At 35.8% G+C, this 19,426-nt stretch overlaps 1 protein-coding gene across 1 annotated transcript; it reads left to right on the plus strand.

Annotated features, from left to right (window-relative positions):
* The first annotated feature begins 143 nt into the window (after positions 1–143).
* On the plus strand, positions 144–17,688 carry LOC136811651 (sodium leak channel NALCN-like). The gene is made up of 5 exons (XM_067068276.1): positions 144–787; positions 6,062–6,974; positions 12,453–13,478; positions 13,846–16,681; positions 17,336–17,688. The coding sequence occupies exons 1-5, from the start codon at positions 312–314 to the stop codon at positions 17,599–17,601; spliced, it is 5,517 nt and encodes a 1,838-aa protein (XP_066924377.1). The 5' UTR covers positions 144–311; the 3' UTR covers positions 17,602–17,688.
* Positions 17,689–19,426: the final 1,738 nt, after the last annotated feature.

The raw sequence follows: 19,426 nt of genomic DNA on the forward strand, positions 1-19,426 counted from the left end.
AAGTCATACCCGCTGCTTTTACTTTGATATCTGTGCGGAAAAACAGCGATTTCCGGTTGTTTTAATAGCAGAGACATGATCGAGCGCGTTTGAGTAATCGAGGCCGATAAAAACAAAAAAGATTGTACTTTTTGACTTTTTGTGATGGGAGAGTTTTTCGCCTATTGCTTGCTCTCTGAAACTAATTAGTTCAGTCATGAATAGGAACTGAAATGAAATATTGACAATCAAAATTAGATTGGATTATAAGGTATCAGATGTAATAAGATGTTTTAATTAAAAAGCTCAATTAAAAGTAAAAGATTCGAATAATGGAAGCCAGTAAAACTTTAGCAAACAAAGATGTAACAAAAAAGTCTGGTTTGGCTGTCTCAGGAAGGGGAGTTGTGTCTTTTGAAGAAAACTCTAATGACAAAGACAAGATTTTAAAATATGATAAGAAAAGAAATCATTCATCTCCATCGTTAGCAAGAGGATTAGAAGTAATTGTTCCAAGTCTCAAACCATCAAAGACTGCTGATCAAGTTTCTTTTGACAACATCAACAACTCCTCACCACATATGGTGTCCAATTCTTATGTTTTGACTGCATCTGAGGATGAAAATGAACCAGAGACCGTTACTTCTGGCGGATACTTTTCTGCTAGGAAAGCTGCATCAACACGTAAAACATCTTTTGAGAGGAGAGGTACGATAAACACGATCAATACAAATTTAGATGAAGATGATGAAGAGAGTGATTCAGATTTTGGAATTCTAAGGAATCTGACTGATGATGCTTTTGATAAGTGAGTTTCATTTTTTTACATTATTTTACTAATCAAAGCCAAAGAAATAAAGTTATAGAACTTTAAGAATCCATTCATTCATCATGAAATACCGTCAACTGCTCCAACTTGGGATGAGTGGTCGCAACATGGGACTTGTTGATATCTGGCCTGTATTTTTACTTACTGTTATATCACTTTGACAACAAATTTGTTTTGATAACTCCACCAAGTCTATCAATCATACTTCTTCGTTCCTCTTAGAGTGCACATAATACACTTGTGTGTATGTGTTCCACTACAGATTTCTTTCATATTTCAATTTAAAAGCCTACTCTGTGCGAAAGAGAAATTGTGTATTTTTTTATACGGGGTTCATTAAACTCAAATCAAATGACTTTGGAGGTTTGGTGAAATGGTGGTGGAATAGACCTTTTCGCCTTTCCATCCGCCATATTGAATTGTATGCAAAAATTATGGTGGCCGAATTGCCGTGGTGAATTTCCCTTAGAAAGTATGCAAAACATATGCAAAAAGAAAGTATGAATTAAAAACTTATATGCATAATTGGCATTATATTAAAGTGTAATCTTGTAGAAGAAAGATCAAATTTGCTTCTCTTGAAAACTAAAAACAATTATATCTACTCATCTCTTAGAACAAGCACTTCAAAAGACCATAACATTAGACAGAAACTCAAACTGAAAAATCACCCGCGAAGGTAAAAAACAATCCTTATTCGGCTGACGGCAAATTATTCTCCTGGGAATAGAGCCGCCAAATGATCAAATCAAAACATTAAGAAAGTGTGACGTCATAATTACTGCTTTCAGTTTGCGTGTTTTGAAAGTTTGATGTGTGTACTCCGTCTTCGTGGAATTTTTTTATGGCATAAAAACAGAATATGCAATGTCTTTAAGAACAAATTCCTAAAAGGCTTTTGTTGTTCTGTAAATATTTCCTTTTGGATTAAGAAATTCCATCTTTTATTGTTCTAATGATTATAATATTTATTTATAAGATGCTTTGTTGTCTTTTTAATCTTTTTGTAAACTTGCATATGTTTTGCATACATTCCAACTAACTCCAACCACGGCATTTTCGTTCCTGTATTTTTGCATACAATTCAAGATGGTCCTATGTTGCGTCAGATAGTCCCAAGTTGGAGCGCAGTTGACGGTACTGATTATATGGAAACTATTTTTTTATATGGAAATATTTGAAAGGTATAAAATTTACTTTTTTTACAGCTATTGCAGCTCTTTCTGTCAGTGAAAGAAGTACTATTTTTTTTGTAGACAATCTAATCTCCAAAATACCAAAATGGAAAATCAGTCTGAAACAGTTAGTCTGTGTGTGAACCCTTGTTGACAGACTTTCTGAACTTTGGAAACCCAGGCAGACAAGCTTAATCAGCTTACCATAAAAAACTTTTTAAAAAGCTCTAAGAAATTAATTTAATATGCAAATTAATGCATGATTTATCCTTTATTCAAGCTCGCAGGCTCAGAACCATAATTTTCAAAGATACAAAAAGGTTATTTTTTCTGTTAAAATTTTAATTTTGGACCTCAACTTGGCATCAGAGTATTTGTTTTCTATTTCTAATAGCCTAAGCACTACTTACATATAATAAAACATCATGCCAGCTTGCAAATACACTTTATCAGCAACATTTTAGATGAAATAGTTATGTCCGCAACATGAAATACATATGATATGAGGTGAAAAAACTGAAATCTTGTCAATGGAAAATTATCAGACTTTTTTCTGGTTTTGAACCAACTTATAATGACCTCAAATGCAATAATTTGTCAAAGAAACCTGAAAAATGGTGTTTGGGGGCTGAGAAAACTTCATTATTTGTTGCGGACATAACTTTTTGTTGCAGACATAACTAATTTTTGGAGAAACTATTTTGTTTCACCGTCTCCCAAAAAATAGCCTTTGGGACTTCAAATTTGTATAAAATGACCCCAAATATGACCCTTGATATAGAAAAATGATTCAGCTGAGTAAGAATAACTCCTTTGAAAATTTAAAGGATAAAATAATGTACGGACATATATAACTCAAAATTGTGAACGGAAATCATACCCTGTTCACTTCAAAATGGAATATTTTTCAATGAAGGACAACTGGTATTTTAGTGTTACTTGGTTTGGTTCTCTAATGGATGGGAAGGGTTAAAAATCAAATAACTATAGATATTAACCCTTTCACTTCTCTAGCAAATCAATTGTGTGGGGACATAACTTTAAGAAAAATTAAGTATGATCAGACATGATTGGCCTAGATTATTAAATAATAAACTTAGACAATTTGCTAAAAACCTCATTTTCCGTTCACATTTTGATGTAAAAAGCTGTCCTGAAAAAATTGTGCACTTTGTAAAGTGAAAAAAATGACTGTTTAAGCTTGCCAGTATCAAGACTGATAAAAAACATCAGCTGGTATCATTATTGCATGCACCTAGATTTTTCACTGGAGCCTTAAAGTTGAAAAGTTGACAAAACCGAAAATGGGTGACATTAGCAGACTCATGCTCATAGGCAAGAGGGTTAGGTTCACGGCAGATTCAAAAATCAAAAATCGCCCTGCTGTTCAGGGTACCCTCTATCCAAAAATTTATGCGGAATTTGTGGTTGCAATTTTTTTGTGTCGAAAGTATGCTGTTTATGGTTTTCTTCCATGATGTTTTGTAGAAACCAGTTTTCAGTTTTTTTACGAGGAAGTGAAAAATTCCCCTTTTCAGCCCTTGGATATAAACCATGAAGAAGAAAATGATTTTTTCGTACCTACCATAAGTATAGGTACCTAAAAAGTATAGCTTTTATGACCTTAAATTCAATTGTGTAATCTCTAGGTCCGAAAAACTTGATCTTTTTGAAGGGATTTTTGATAAAATTTTGAATAAGTTTGTTGGGTGGTTAAGGGAGCCCAAAATCCAGCTTTGTAGGTTTTAAGAGGTATGCGGTTTTAAGGGGTATCCACTGGAAATTAGTTTAGGGCCAGTAGGGTCAGAAATCTTTTACTGCAACCACTTCAAATGGATAGACAAAGAACTGAATATCAGAAATAATCATTTTGAGCAGGAAAAAACCTCCTGGAACAGGTCAGGTGGCACCAAGATACCCCTACAATCAAATTTATAGTATTTTTGTTTTTGATAACTGTGCAAATGGTATTGAAATTAAATTTAAGATTTTCTGAGTGATGACTCTTCAATCAACATATGGATTGAAAGAGGCTTTACTTTGTTACATTCAAAATCTTTTTTTACAGATTTGCTGTTTAAGTGAGTTGTGTTTCCAACATGACTCTAACAGTACCAAATGCTAGGGAGTCCCATTTATTAAGTGCACTAATCTTGTTTTTTTTTCACTCCATTGGGCTACTTTCTATGAAATAATTATATGTGAGAAACACTACTTGTGTATCAGATTTTCTGTGGAAGCTTAAAGCTGATTGTGCATAGTTTTCTCCCCCCCCCCCTTTCTGCTGGGGGGGGGGGGGGGGTAAAAGGAAAAATAGAAATCCAGGGGGGTCAAAACGGTGCAACAAATTCTTTTTTTTTTCTTTCTAACTTTTCCACTTTTTAACAGAAAGTCTTCTGTCACCTTTTTAGTTTTAGGGGGAGGGGTTGGGATTTGACAACCGTCCTTCGGAAGATATGGGATCCGAAATACCCCTTGGTAGCACTTTTCTGTGAAATATCAAATCTCCAACTTTTCACTAAATCAAATTTCCGGAGGACTTTTTGAAATTTGACAACCTTCTTAACCTAAGTTTGAACTATTGGTGTAAAAATGAACGTTGTAGTATTTATACTTGTATAAATAATCTATACTGTACTTATAAGTAGAAAAAAGGTCAATTTTTACAGTCGCAAATTTAACCGTTAAAAATCGCAAATTTTTCAACCAATAATATATTCAAGTATATAGCTTTTGATTCCCTAAAACAAGCAAGAAAAATGTACAATTTTGACTATCAAATGTTACCGGCATTCTTGTTTCCACTGCCAATTATATCTGGATACACTTTAATTGAAGTATTTGCTGATATTTGGTAAGCAAAACTTACTTTAGTGCACATAATGGACTTTTGTTTGACAAATCAGCCTTCAGAAGCAAATTTCAGCCAAATTTACCAGGCCAATCTCCCAAAGAAATCTTTAACAGTTAAAATACTGGGTGGTTCAAAAAAATCTTTGGATGTTTGGCAGTTTCTTCAGACCTATCAAAGTAATCTGCGAGGTAGACTTTACTTTATTATGAAGAAGAGATAACTTAAATTTTAACGTAATACTTACTTATAGCTTTATAAATTTCAAGGTTAAATGCACTTTTAATTCTAAGGAAGGACTTAGCCTAAGAAAACCCCTCCTAATAAAACCTACCGAAAAAAAACCCTACTAAAAAGAAGGAGAAGATGTACGAAATATTAAATGCTTTCACTTATTTTTACATTAAGTTAAACACTCATACCTTTGATTCGACGGGAGATCCCACCATTTTTGTTTTTCTCCCAACTACCCAGCAACGTATTAAAATGAAAAATCTTTGCCGTGAGATAACAAATGAGATCAGTTTCACCTATCAAAGGTTCTTCGTCGCACTTTGCTCTATTTCTTTGTTATGTTCAAAGCAATCTATTGCACTCCAACAAATAAGACTAATGCTCTGGGCTTAAGAAGAAAGAAAAGAACTTAAAAAATGCACTATGGTTACAACGTTAAAAATTTATGGATATTTGTGGTGAAGATCTTTTTCTTTCGACTTCTTTTGTTTACTCTATGCTAAAATGCATGCATTAACTTAAAAATTGAAATGTAATGACAAAAATGAGAGAAGTTTTGAGGACTCGAGTAGATGTATAGTTTTCGTGCTTCATAACTTTGAACAGTTATAAAATATTTTGGTCAGTTCAATTATGGACGACGAACTTGATATTTTAGTGGATCAAAAACGAGGGTCAGTTTTTAAAAATTCGGAAAATTAAGAAAACTTTTTGAAAAGTTAGAAATTTGAAAATGACTTTTCTACGACAATAAATTATAGGATTTCTAACCTGACACCAGGATGCTCTTAATCAAGTGGTTTTTTTAATCCAGTTGACTGTCTGTTAGCTATGTTAACCCAAGGAAAATGATTTTTTTTTAAATTAAGTTAAGATCTAATTGGAACATGATTTGGCTTCTATTACTACTTAAACTTTGGGTATGTAAATTTTTTCTTATTTTAGTCAATATTTTGTTTGTATTTTGATAATAAAACGTTATTTTTCTTTTAGATACTACCGTCGGAAGATCTGGTTTTTGATTCTCATCAGAGCGTGTTGTATTGCCAGTGTTGTCTCAGTATGTATGAACACACCACAAACGTTCAAAATGCATCCACAGCTACGCAAAATAACGTTAACCATCGATATCGTGACTGGTTTTATCTTAGGATGTGAGGCCGTGATTAAAATCTTACATAAAGGTTTCGTCCGTGGGAAAAAATCTTACTTGAGAAGCGCGGGACGGATTTTCGAACTAGTGATGGTGTTATGTATATTAATTTCGATTGGTGTTCAATCATATGAAATGACTCTAGATATCTCTGTCATTGAACAAAAAGTCAACAACGAGTATCTAAAATATTCATTTTTAAGGGCGCCACGCCCTTTACTGTTACTCCGAGTTATGAAATCCATGCTGAATCTGAGTCTTCCCAAGACGGTATCGTATCGATCTATGAAACAAATTTGGGGCGTGTTTTTGTTCACTTGTTATTTTGTCTTACTGGCTGGTTTATTGGGAATCCAAATGTTTGGCTTGATGAATTTCTATTGTGTGAAAAACGGAACAGATCCTGGGAAAGTCCAACAAACAGATCTCTTGATCCCATCAACACGATGTCCACCCCCTGGTTACGAAAACAATAATTTCACATGTCCAACAGGTTTCGTGTGCAGAAATCTAACATTCGAGAAATTCCACACTAATGAAAGACCTTTCGAACATATTTTAGCTGGATTATTAACTGTTTATGAAGCATCCTCAATGGAAGGATGGTCGGCGATCATGTATGCGGGGATGGATATTCGATTCTGGATGTTTTCGTTCCTGTATTCTCTGGCGTTGATCATTTTTGTATCTATTTTGGTGAAGAACGTCTTTATTGCTATCATCACTGAAGCGTTCGCTGACTTAAGACTTCAGGTATGAATACTTTTTATTATTATAGCTTATTACATGAATATTAAAAGACGTGTAATTAACACGAATGGAAAATTTCCGTGTTAATAAAAACCCCACTCACTCTGTAATTTACACCTGCTCATTCCTGTTAATTTGATGTCGTGTTAATTTCAAGCCACTGAATTGTTTGCTGACTTATAAGACTTTTTGATCTTCCGGACTTGTGTTTTATTTGTACCATGTGCAACGGAAAATAAAATGCAAGTTTGACAAAAGATTGTCGATTTGGATTTAAGAAAAAGTCAAAATTTTCAGTTATTCGATCATAACTTTTGATTAAAACTTTGCTAATATTACGTACCAAAAGGTAAGTAGAGTTTTCCATTTAACATTACATGGACCAGCTAAAAAGTCTAGTCCTAAAGCCAGTAGCGTGATGGGTCAACTAAAATTAGGCCAAATTGGGAAGGCAAGATTTTGATTTTGAAAAGTAAATATTTTTTTAAAAATAATGCGAGCGAAGCGACCACGGAATTTTTTTGGGTATTTTCTCTCTTTTTGGCCGAAAACTGCCATATCTAAGATGTAAAAGAGCAAAGGGGCGCCGAAATTAGTAATTAGAGGCGTCTTTTGCACCCTTTGTATTTCTTTGCCCCTTTGAAAAACTACTGCTTGGGGTATTTAGAGTTAGACAACGCCTTTTAAATACATGAAGTTAATCATACAGACGTAGCCGGGAGAAAAATTATGAACCGTGGAGAACAGTTCTGGTGCATAATGTTTTATAACGTTGAAACCCTTTCATTATGTCTTGTAATTGAAAAGAATATTGTTGTTTTTTAAAGGGGTGAACATTTTTTCGAAATTCTGAACAGTATAATGACATGTCATGACTTCAAATACTGTATTGAAATATTTCAAATATTCAAATCATTTTTTAATTTCTTCATCTTTCTACCAAACTTTATTTTAAGATGATAAAATTATGTCAATGCTGATACATACGTAATATGACTAAAATGGAGAACACAGACTGTTATATACATGCAGTTATAAGGTGGAAAATATCAAAATCAATACAAGTGCAAATATTTTGTTCATATATTCACATCTAGATCAGTAAATTTATTGCCGACAAATCACAAGTCTTCATTAGAACTCGATAGTACAGTTATGCTCCCTATCTCGAGTGTATCGAATAATAGTGTGTCTAATTAGAGAGCTACAACTGTACTTAGTATTGCATTGGACCTGATTGAGCTCTTCTCTCAATTTCTCCCCCTCTAGATATATCTACTTTTTCTTTTTCCATGGAAGAGTTGGTCGGTCTCGATACTGGACCTCGGTCCAGATAACATACCACCTATTATCTGGAAGGACAGAAATTTTCATGATATCATTTTAAAGCTTTGCAACCTCGCGTTTGAAGACAAAGTTTGTACAACACACTGGTAAAAATCGACCATCGTTCCAGTACCAAAAAAGGGAGACCTTAGTCTTGCCACAAACTATCGTGGTATCTCTCTTCTCCCAATCGCAGCAAAATTCTATAATAAGCTTCTTCTAAATAGAATACGGCTTCATGTTGAACCCATTCTTCGTAAAAGTCAAAACGGTTTTCGAAGTGGTCCTTCTACTTTAAGCCAAGTTCTTGCTCTTCGACGAATCTTAGAGGAAGCTAGAAACTTCTATCTTGAAGCAATTTTGATTTTTGTTGATTTCAAGAAAGCCTTTGATTCGGTTGATCGCGACTTAATGTTTGATATTCTCTCTCTCTACGGCATCCCTCAAAAGATCATCGATGTCATAAAACTTCTGTACACTAATACAAAATCTTCATTACAAACACCTGATGGTGAGACTTCAACTTTTTCTATTTTAGCTGGTATTCTCCAGGGTTATATACCCTTGCGCCATTTCTCTTTATTCTAGTTGTCGATTACCTTATGCGCGTTTCTGTTGATAAAATATCTAGCTGCGGTTTTCTTCTTCAACGTAGGCTTGGTCCACGTAATCATGCCGTTCATTTAACAGATACAGACTTTGCTGACGACATAGCACTTATCAGCTCTACCCTAGAGGATGCACAAAATCTTCTAATTGCTCTTGAATCTGCTGCGAACTGTACAGGCCTATACCTCAATGAGTCTAAAACCGAATATTTGACTCTTAATGTTAACGAATTATCAGACAATATTAAAACAATATCTGGTACAAACCTACGAAAGGTAGAAGACTACAAATATCTTGGTTCTTACATCTCTTCTTCTGAAAAAGACTTTAAAATTCGCAAAGGTTTAGCTTGGAGTGCATGCAATAAGCTGCATAGTATTTGGTCATCTTCCTTCATCGACTCTAGTCTCAAAGTTAAAATTTTCAAGTCAACTATTGAGCCAATTCTTATGTATGGTTCAGAAACCTGGTCCCTTACCAAAAAATTTGAAAAGCAAGTAGACGGTACCTATACCAGACTTCTGAGAAGGGTTAAAAATCTCTCTTGGCGTGACCATCCAACAAAACGCACCATATACGGTTCCTTGAAACCAATCTCTCTCCTCCTTAAATCCAAGCGCGTTCAATTTGCTGGTCATTTGCTGTTTCCGTGCCTCATCTGAGGTTATTTCCTCCCTATTGCTTTGGAAACCTAAACGTGTGACTCAGAGATCGAGAAAACCTACCTTTCCAGATGTGGTGAGCAGGGATACAGGCCTTGATCTTAGCGACCTGGGCATTGCTATGCGCAACCGCGACTCCTGGCGCCAGCGAGTGGAATCCATTGTCTCGACTGCGGTCGAGCAATGATGATGATGATGATGATGATGGGCTCTTCTAGACAATTTTTGTACATGGGGGGGTGGGGGTATATTGGATATTTTGTGCGGAGAGCAGTGAAAAATCTGCAAAATTTTGAATATCCGGGGGGTCAGCTGATGCTTGTCCGGGGGTGAGATCTGTTGTGCGGGGGGTCAAAATTCATAATGTCCTAAATTTCCAAAAGATGTTATATCCTTCCCCCCCCCATATTCAAATTTTTCTGGAAGAGCCCATTTAGGTTTTCGAGATGGTTTTCCAATAAAACAATATTGTAGATCTTTTGTTTGGTGTCTGCCAATATACCACGCCCAAAATTTGATCTCGCCTCGATCGATATAAGGACTGTCATAAATTATCATTTTCAATCTTTTTGCTGAAGAATCGTGTATTTTTCTACGCTGGTTTTCGCCGTCTAAAATTTTCAGTATCATAGGGAAGTATATGACACGTCCAATCGAATATATTAATTTATTTTGCGTACTGGAATCTATCGAATTCTGGATTCATTTATAGGTCTTTAATGTTGATGTACATTTGTTCATATTAATATCTTCTTTGAGCTATAAGGCGGTAAATTGGAAGCCAGTCTGGTCTAGGACAGAAGTCTATGGTGCATTTTAAAATGATATACCACTGTTTCTCATCTTGAAGTTTTCGAAGGTTTGATAGAGTTTCATCATTGTATCCACTAAACATATAGAACAATATGTGTTGTGTAGATTCGTCTCTCAGAGGTCCACTATCAATCAATCGATTGAGAAAAGTATTTGTTTGTCGCGTTTTGGCTACTAATGCTTTTTGTAAGTTGTTTGGAAGATACGATGAGATCCGTGTTTGGTCAGTGTCTATGCCCTCCCAACGGAACGGTCTGTCTTCTTCTGATAGGTATAAATATTAATGATGTAACAATCTTTCATACGAGCTAATTCAGCCAGATATTGTTTCATAAACCGTTCGTTCTTTCCCTTATTCTCGTAATCGATGATAATGGTGATGTTTTTCTTCTCTGAGCATGGCCCCAATAAAGAACTACCTCTTAAAGGTACCACTTGGATGAAATGCAGAAAGGCCAATATGAACACTGTGATAATCTTCATCTTAGAAATACTTTGAATGAGAGCTTTTTAAAAACTTGCCCTTCCAGCTTGCAGCTTTACGAAGTTGTAGCATATACATATTTTGGTTAAACTGTGAGTTTAAATGATTTCTTTTTAAAACTGTTTTAGCATCCACTCTGATTGATAATTGGTCATACTGGGCTCTTCGTTGTTTTTACCAACGTTTTTGTTTTTTATAAGGTTTATTAGAAACAAAACTAAATCTGCAACTTTTTCCCTTTTGCTTCTTTTGATGATTATAAAAATTAAAGATGCTATATTAGGTACACTTATATTATAATGTCTCTACGAAATTCAGACTCGATATTCTTGATAAAAAGTTTAATGGGATTCAAGGCGGAGTCTATATTCAAATAGAATTGTCATACTTGACTGTGCCACTGGGATGATTGCTATCAGTTTTGTTGCTTAGAAAAGTCTTTTAGAAAGATATAATCTAAAAGGGGATTAATTGATGTAAAACTCTTGTTTCGCTTTGTCGCAATGTATCTTTCAATATCGCGATTGAATCCGATGAATCCATCATAAACATTCAAGGTTTATAGCTTAGAAAAAAAATTCATCCAAATTGCCTTAAAACTCTCTCGCTTCTCCCTCGCTTACAGTCTAAGTCGCAAACCTCTCCAAAACCGCAGGTACTATATGAATCCGTTAGTGGATGTCAGCAGCCTACCTCATATTTTTTCGGTGCTTTTTTGTCGCATACTTGTTGAAAATCGCGTTGCTTTTTGCTTGAAAACAAAAGTTAAAGCGAAATCAACTGGGTTGTAATGTTGATTTACATGATTGGTGTTTAGTTTAGGAGTGATTGTTTTGCGTTGGCCGATCACCGTGCTGAAAAGATGATTTATGTACACGTTTTTTTTTTATAAGAACGTCAAAAAATTTCGAAGCCTTCGGATGTTCTTAGTTTTTTGGATTTGATGCCTAAAAATGTTCTTAAAATGTTCTTATTTTCAGCATTTTTTGAGCATTTTGATGTAATTTCTTAAGAAATTGCATATTTTTAAGTCTCCAAAGCCTTAGTATGTTCTTAGAATGTTCTTAGATTTTTGGGCCTCGAAGCCTTATGTTCTTATATAGTTTGTTCTTATAAAAAATAAACGTGTAACCCTTTAACTGCCGATGTCGCTATATGCCGACATGGGCACTTTCGATTTCTTTGCCGATGTCGGGATTTGCCGACATGAGCATTTTCCATTTCTTTGCCGCAAAATTTAACACTTCTACAAAGATTTTGTATTGGATGGTTTGAAATGAAAAAAATGAAAAGTTAAAAACTTTTTCGTACTTACTTTTCTCTTATACTGAACATGATTACCCTTAAAAAAAATAGAAAAAATAAACTCAATAAAAAAGTTAAAAATAAAAATATCAGCGAATCGGCTGTCGGATATTATGGGTGGTGTGCGTTTTTTTAACTATTTGGGCTTAAATTTTGGCATCCTTAGAGTGTTTTTTTTTCGAAAAATAAAACAGTCTTAAGTTTTAAAGGTTTATATCTATTAAAGATTCTATCGTGAGAAATTTTCATCGTTAATATCATGAAGTTTTTTCTTTCCTTCAGGTTAGCAAATTATCCTCTCACGTCAACCAACCCAAGGAAACAGGAGACGAATCAAAAGTCTTACGTCGTTCGGAAGAACACATGAGTTTGGTCAATCGCAATGAAGATTTACGCCGTAATTACGCACGTCAAGTGATCGCGAAGATAACACGTAGCGGCGCGTTTCAATTCGTTATCCTGTTATGTGTTTTAGCAGACGCTATCATCCAGTCATTCTTTTTCAAAGCAGAATTCGCAAAATATATTCAGATCGTTTTCACCCTACTCTTCCTGATAGAAACCATCCTCAAAATGATCGGCCTTGGACGTAAACAGTATTTCCAGAGCGCTCAATGTGTATTCGAATTCATCCTTTGTGTTGGGTCAACCGTATTCCTAGCACCGGTCTTTATGGGCCGTACCGGATTTGTGGTGTTCCAGGTGATGAGGCCGTTCCGCTTGGTGCTAGTGTGGAGCACATTGCGCTCCTTCTTAAAACGAATCTTGGGTAGCGGAAGCAAAATTGGTAGCCTTATCCTGTTCACGCTTGCAGCTCTCGTTATAGCAGCTGGTATCAGTTTACAAGTCTTCTGCGGTACTGGACTCCCCTCAGTCCCTGACGATACATACAGTTTTTCGACCTTCCCTCAAGCCATTAAATCATTATTCCAAATCTTCATGACAGAAGCATGGGCAGAGATCATGGATGACGTCTTATATCGCGGTGGACTCGGATTCGCCTTCCTTGTTTTCATCCTATTCATCCTGTTTCATTTCTTGGCGGCCACTATCCTTATTAGCGTCTTCGTCGCTTTGATTCTTGATAATCTTGAATTGGAAGAAGACGTCAAAATTGCTAAACAACGCCGCATGGGAGAAGAGGTTGCAGACACGCAGGAGAAGTTACCAGCACGCATGCGCCTGTATCAGAATTTGAAGCCGCGTCCGAAATTAACGAAGATTGATTATGTGGAGACGCCTTTACCGAAGTTGAGACAAAGCTTCGTCAGTAATTATGTTGAAATGGGTGAAGAAATGGACGAAGAGGTTTGTATGCTTTTGACAGTTTTGCACATTTCTTCGAAGGATAATTTTAATCAGAGAAAAACTATCAACCGCGCTTCCATCACATCCAACTCCAAAGATTTTTATTTGCGTTGACAAAGGTTTAGACAAGCTCACTTTTTAATTTCTATTTAAATATTTCAAAATAAAGAAAGTTTTTCTTGCCGAATTAAAAAAGGACTTAAATCTTTTCGGTGAAGTCGCACAGCTTTTAGCAGAAAGGGAAATAATTCGGCAAAAGATTCACTAATTTCAGAACTTCAAAATTTTCATCTAAAAAGTTGCATAAGCAAGAGATCAAATTTTACATTAAACGATGTTTCTATGTTCTTTTCTTTTCGCAAAACAGGTTCCGGTCATCACCAATTCTAACTTACGGTATAACAAGATCACGGAACCAACCGCGAACGACTCACTGCCATTAAATTTCATCGAAAACCAGCCAATGGAATCTAGTTCACTTCACCAGTTTCGTAAACAGTCTAGTGTTACCACTCTCATGCAAGATGCTCTCAACAAGCGAATGAGCATTTCCCATCATGGAAACGGTACCGTCAAAAAACGTCAAAAAACATTGACCAAATCCTTTCGTAGTGGTCTCTCGCGTCATCTCAGTGGACAAAGTGCCGGTAGCCGTCGAGTACGTGACACGACCCCATCGACGCCGGTTAGTCGTGTCTCCAGTAACCAGAGCGCCACACGCAAGACCTACAGTCAGAATCGCCGCATCAGTACAAACACAATGGATCGCGCCAAAGATATCGATGTTGGATTGGTTCGACAAAAACTTGAAGAAGCACAACGTAAAAAAGAATCGCAAATCGAACAACTTCGAGAGAATCACCCACTTTTTGATAAATCCTTATTTATCTTTTCTGCTAAAAATCCGATCCGTAAGTTCGTACAAAAGATTGTTCATTCCCGATACAACGCACAGAAGGACGAAAAAACTGGACATTTGGGTGGTTTCAGTCCTGAACGCTTGAAACGTTACTTTGCTTCACAGACATGGTTAGATTGGATCGTTTTATTCTTCACTCAAGTTTCCATTGGTGCAATGTTTTGGGAGTCTCCTTCTCACCGGACTTTTGACAGTGAAGCGATGAAAATTATCGAATACATCTTCGTCGTTACCACGAGCATAGAACTAACACTGAAAATCATCTCAGATGGTCTCATCCTTTCACCGAATGCTTTGATTCGAGATTTCGGTAATATCATTCATGTTTTCATCTATATTGTCAGTTTGATATACATCGCTTGGAAACCAGAGGTCATACCACCCGGATCCGCCCAACAGATCATTTTAGTGCTCAGGGCGTTACGCCCACTTCGTTTGATCACCTTGGCACCGCCCTTAAGAAAAGTTGTAACAGTGTTGGTGAGTGGTTACAAAGCTATCATCAAAGTTGCCATACTACAATTGGCACTGATGTTTGTTTTTGCCAGCTACGGTGTCCAGTTTCTCAGTGGTGAATTAGAGAAATGCAATGATGGTAGCATCACCACCAAAGCTAACTGTACAGGTGTATTTCTCATGAAAATTGCCACGCCCAACGATTTCACCAACCTTTCTGGAAGACAAGTTAGGATCCTAGTCCCACGTGTTTGGAGGAATCCGAAAAGTTTCAATTTCGATCACATGGGAAATGCTTTATTAACATTGATGGAAATTCTGTCTCTTGAAGGATGGACGGAAGTCAGAGATATCATTGAAGACAAGTTTGGATTCTTTGGTTCACTGTACCCACATGTTTATGTCTTCTTCGCATCTTTGATCGGATTGACATTATTCATTGGTGTCATTGTTAGTAACTTTAATGAAAATAAAGGAACTGCTTTACTCACTGTCGAACAAAAACGTTGGAAAGATTTAAAGAAGAAGATCCTATTAGCTCAACCGCTACATTTACCTGGTAGACCACCTGCAGACACGTTACGTTATAAAATGTACGAAATTTTTATCGGGAAAACGTACAACAGATGCTATGGTATTCTCATCCTTATCAACTGTGGAATGTTATGTTATGGGCAATGGGTACCCACTGAGAGGGATGACAGTATCATCAACTCTTTAACATACGTCTCAATCGTCTGTTGTATGCTTTTCACTATTGACACTCTATTAAAAATCTACATCTTTCAATGGAGTGGTTATTGGTTGAGCTGGAGAAACCGATTCGATTTCCTGTTAATGATTTGTGGACTTATTTTCAGTTTATGGAACATTGCGTCTTGCCATGGTGTAGCTCAAGATGAGGCATCGTGCAATTACTCCAAACAGTTTGGCGTGGCTGTATTTATATTACGTTACGTGTCACTATCAGGAAAACATAACATTCTTCGTATGCTTATGTTGACCGTCGTCATCAGTTTAACCAAAAGTTTCTACACTATCGCCGTTCTGGTCTGCATAATGTTCTGTTACGCTTTTGTGGGAGTCATATTGTTCGGATCGGTCAAACCCGGGTTAGCAATCACACGAAACGTAAATTTCACTACCAGTTACTATGCGTTTTTGTTGTTGTTTCGCGTTGCGACGGGAGAGGACTGGAATCAAATCATGCATGACGCAATGATAACGAAACCATATTGTACGGAACTTCCGAATGAGAATTATTGGGAGAGCACATGTGGAAATCCGACTTCCGCGTTGATATATTTCCACTCCTACTATCTGATCATCAGTTATATATTCTTGAATCTCTTTATCGCTGTTGTTATTGAGAATTTCTCTATCTTCTACTCCACGGATGATGATCCAATCATGTCACAACAAGACATCCAATGTTTTCAAGAAACCTGGAATCTATGCGACGAAGAGAAATCCGGTAGCATGAGTCTGGTGAGAGCTAAAGTCGTTCTCAGGCTCCTACAGGGTGGTTTGGCGTTAGATAAATTGAAGATAGGGCGTCCTTTGATATTCAGGCGGATGGTGGCGGAATTGGAAAAAGTGAAGACTCAAAAGAAAGTGACTTTTCATAATTTGTTGTTCGTCATTGCGTACAATAAGATCGATTTTTCAACCAGTTTACAATTGGATGAGAGATTGACACGTGAGGAGTTAGAAGGGACCATTCTGGAAGAGGTTGCCACGGAAACCATCAAGGAATGGATCACTATGATCATTGAGAAACGAAGGAAGGAAAAGAAACCGAAGAGCACTCTTCAAAGAAGGTTTTCTGGTAAGTCTCTTCTTAATAGACCTTATCGGATTTTCTAAAAAAGCGACGTATTGTGGGATTGTTTCGAGTGTATTACAATAGAAATCTCTTAGGAATTCCTCGAGGGAATTCTATTGTAATACACTCGAAACAATCCCACAATGCATTACTTTTTTAGAAAAATCAAAAACTCCAATAAGGTATATTCACCTTGCCCCATTCCAATTTTCAAGGCTTGTCTCTAGTGTTTGATATCTTTTTGTAATCTTTCTCTATTTGGCTGGTTCTATTTGATATCCGTACATGTCATACAAGGGCTTGACGAGCCTTTTTCAAGTTGAAAGAAATTTTTATAAACTGTGCAGGTATTCCCTGACAAGTTTGCAAAAAGGCTCCTGGTAAAGAAGCATTATATTGTCCTTAGAAAAAATCTTTTGAACACCTGGAATATAATCGAGTTTATCATTTCACCCCTGGAAAACGTAAACATTTAAAGATTTCTCGTTGGAAATTCTTCTTTGTGGACCCTCTGAAAATATTCGTCCACTTCAATGTATTTCTATTGAATAGAATGGCCCACTTTTTCAACAACAGCATTGTGGCTCGTTCGATCCCTCTACCCTACTCGTTCTACACCTATTAAGGTGTTTCACATTTTTCCTTCTTTCTTTTTAGGCCTTTCAAGCAATTCTTTAAACAGCGTTGACAGCTTGGATAGTGATCGTGGCGGTGATGATTTAAACGCCTCCACCCTCTCCTTATCCGCCCATCCTAGTCCCAAACTAGGCGCCCTTAGTCCTGCCAGTAGTTACGAGACTTCTGGTTACGAGCCACAAGCGTCGTTACGACAACGAAAATTAACGAACGATCGAACGAAAGAGAAGAACGATGAATTTTATTCGTGGTGGGGAGAGAATGTTGCTGTTAAAGGAAACAAGTAAATTATGAAAATACCTTTTAGTTATTTATATGTAAAGCAAAATTTATTTATCCGTTTTGATTGGGGCGTTGCTTTTTCACATTCTTCTTTGAACGTTCTTGATTATATTCCTTATTTGTTATGATAAGAAAGAGCTGAGTAAATTTTGACCATTTTGAAATGACCATGGTATTTATTGAAGTCTTTCATGCTGACTATGAACGGGAACTGATTAACATAAAATAGTTAACTATCAAAAAGTTTGTTGTACACATTTTATTCAGTTAATTTTATGAGCATTTTTTATTTATCTTGTTATTGTTCTATATTTAGTAAACACCAGGTATGTTTTAATTGCGGATTTCATTTTTTTCACTTTTTCGGTTTCAGTTGCATTGCAATCAAAAGAAGCTTTTTTGTGAAAATCATGGATTCATTTTCAATTCATTGCTGTAGCATAATCTTAAGTTACTTTTGCATAAAATGTTCAGCATAAAATGTTCAGTTAAGTTGTACTATTTATTTTTGAAATTTTTACATATATATTTTTTTTAATTTTCACTTCTCAAGAGTTTAAGCATGTTTTCTCGAGTATTTTATTGTTATGAGATCATTTTCCATTTTCAAAGTTAAAATTGTCCTTCTTTCTACGTTATTGTGTAGTCTAGCAAGCTAGACGACTAATTCATACTTAGTAGAAATAAAGCAAAAAGTAATAAAGGGAACAATTTTAGTCGTCTAGAAACCTTTGTGCACTAACTCCAAACAAAAGAAAAGTGTCAATATTTGGAATTATAATCTTTTTCACGCTCAAAATAATTCTTGAGAAAAACATGTATGTGGATTTGTGTATTGAAAGTTTTTCATTTGAGTTGATTTTGTTTTGAGAGTTTGTTATTGCTTGATAAATTGTTTTCTCCCTACGCAAGTTTCTGCGTAGCTAGCCCCTGTATCTATAAGGCTGGAACACCGGATTCTTCCAGTCGTTTATACAAACTAAATCCCGTATTATAATTATTATTATTAGTATTGGTATTATTAGTATTACACGCATTATAAATGACTCCAGTCTACGTTATTGTGGGAAATTTGATCATTTTTGTATCTCCGGACGCAAAAATTATTGTCGATTTCTAACAATGAGACAGGGGTGTTATAATGTATTAATTTGGAAATTTGTTCTTCGCTATTATTTAGCAAATTTTCTATTTTTTCTGGATCTTTATTTTGTACATTTTGACTAAAATTCTTTTTTTATTTATATTTTCTGGAATTTCTAAATTTGTTTATAATAAAAAGGATTGGAAATTAATTAGAATATAAAAAGTATTGTATGAATTATCCCTTAAAAGAGGATTCCAATCTAGCTGGTCAAGTCTATCCGTGTAGAGGCTAAAAAACCATGAAGACTTCTCACAGACCCGCTGGGACTTTTTCAGCCATTGGAGTAAAAAAAGCGGACTAAAACTTGATGAGATTGATAATACCATGGTTTCTTATGGCTGAGAATTTGAATTCCATTGTTTTCGAGCCAGAAAATTCACCGGGGACGGAAAAAATAGCATAATATTTTGCAGTGAGGATTTTTTTATTAATTATTTTCAGTGGGAACGAAAATTGGAATTTTCTACCGGGGACGATACTTTGGAAAAATTTTCCAGTGGGAAGGGATCCCAGTGGGTCTGTGAAAAGGGGGTATATAAAAGATACTTTAAGATATGATCTTTTACAAAAGAGCAGCAATATTATTGAAATTTTTAGGGAAAGTAGCAGCTAATTTTGCTCAGTATTTCGCCTTGACAAGGTCAGTATTTTTCTCATTGTAAATTTTTGTTGGTTTTGTTTTT

Source organism: Clytia hemisphaerica, unplaced genomic scaffold (genome assembly GCF_902728285.1).
Source record: "Clytia hemisphaerica strain Z4C2 unplaced genomic scaffold, Clytia hemisphaerica genome assembly, whole genome shotgun sequence".
Classification (NCBI taxonomy): Eukaryota; Metazoa; Cnidaria; class Hydrozoa; order Leptothecata; family Clytiidae; genus Clytia; species Clytia hemisphaerica.

Bases quoted from the DNA above. Each gene is read 5' to 3' on its own strand.
- LOC136811651 (XM_067068276.1), top strand. From the start codon at position 312: ATGGAAGCCAGTAAAACTTTAGCAAACAAAGATGTAACAAAAAAGTCT. The intron at 13,479-13,845 runs GTTTGTATGCTT...TTCGCAAAACAG, and splicing joins GTGAAGAAATGGACGAAGAG to GTTCCGGTCATCACCAATTC. The intron at 16,682-17,335 runs GTAAGTCTCTTC...CTTTCTTTTTAG, and splicing joins TCTTCAAAGAAGGTTTTCTG to GCCTTTCAAGCAATTCTTTA.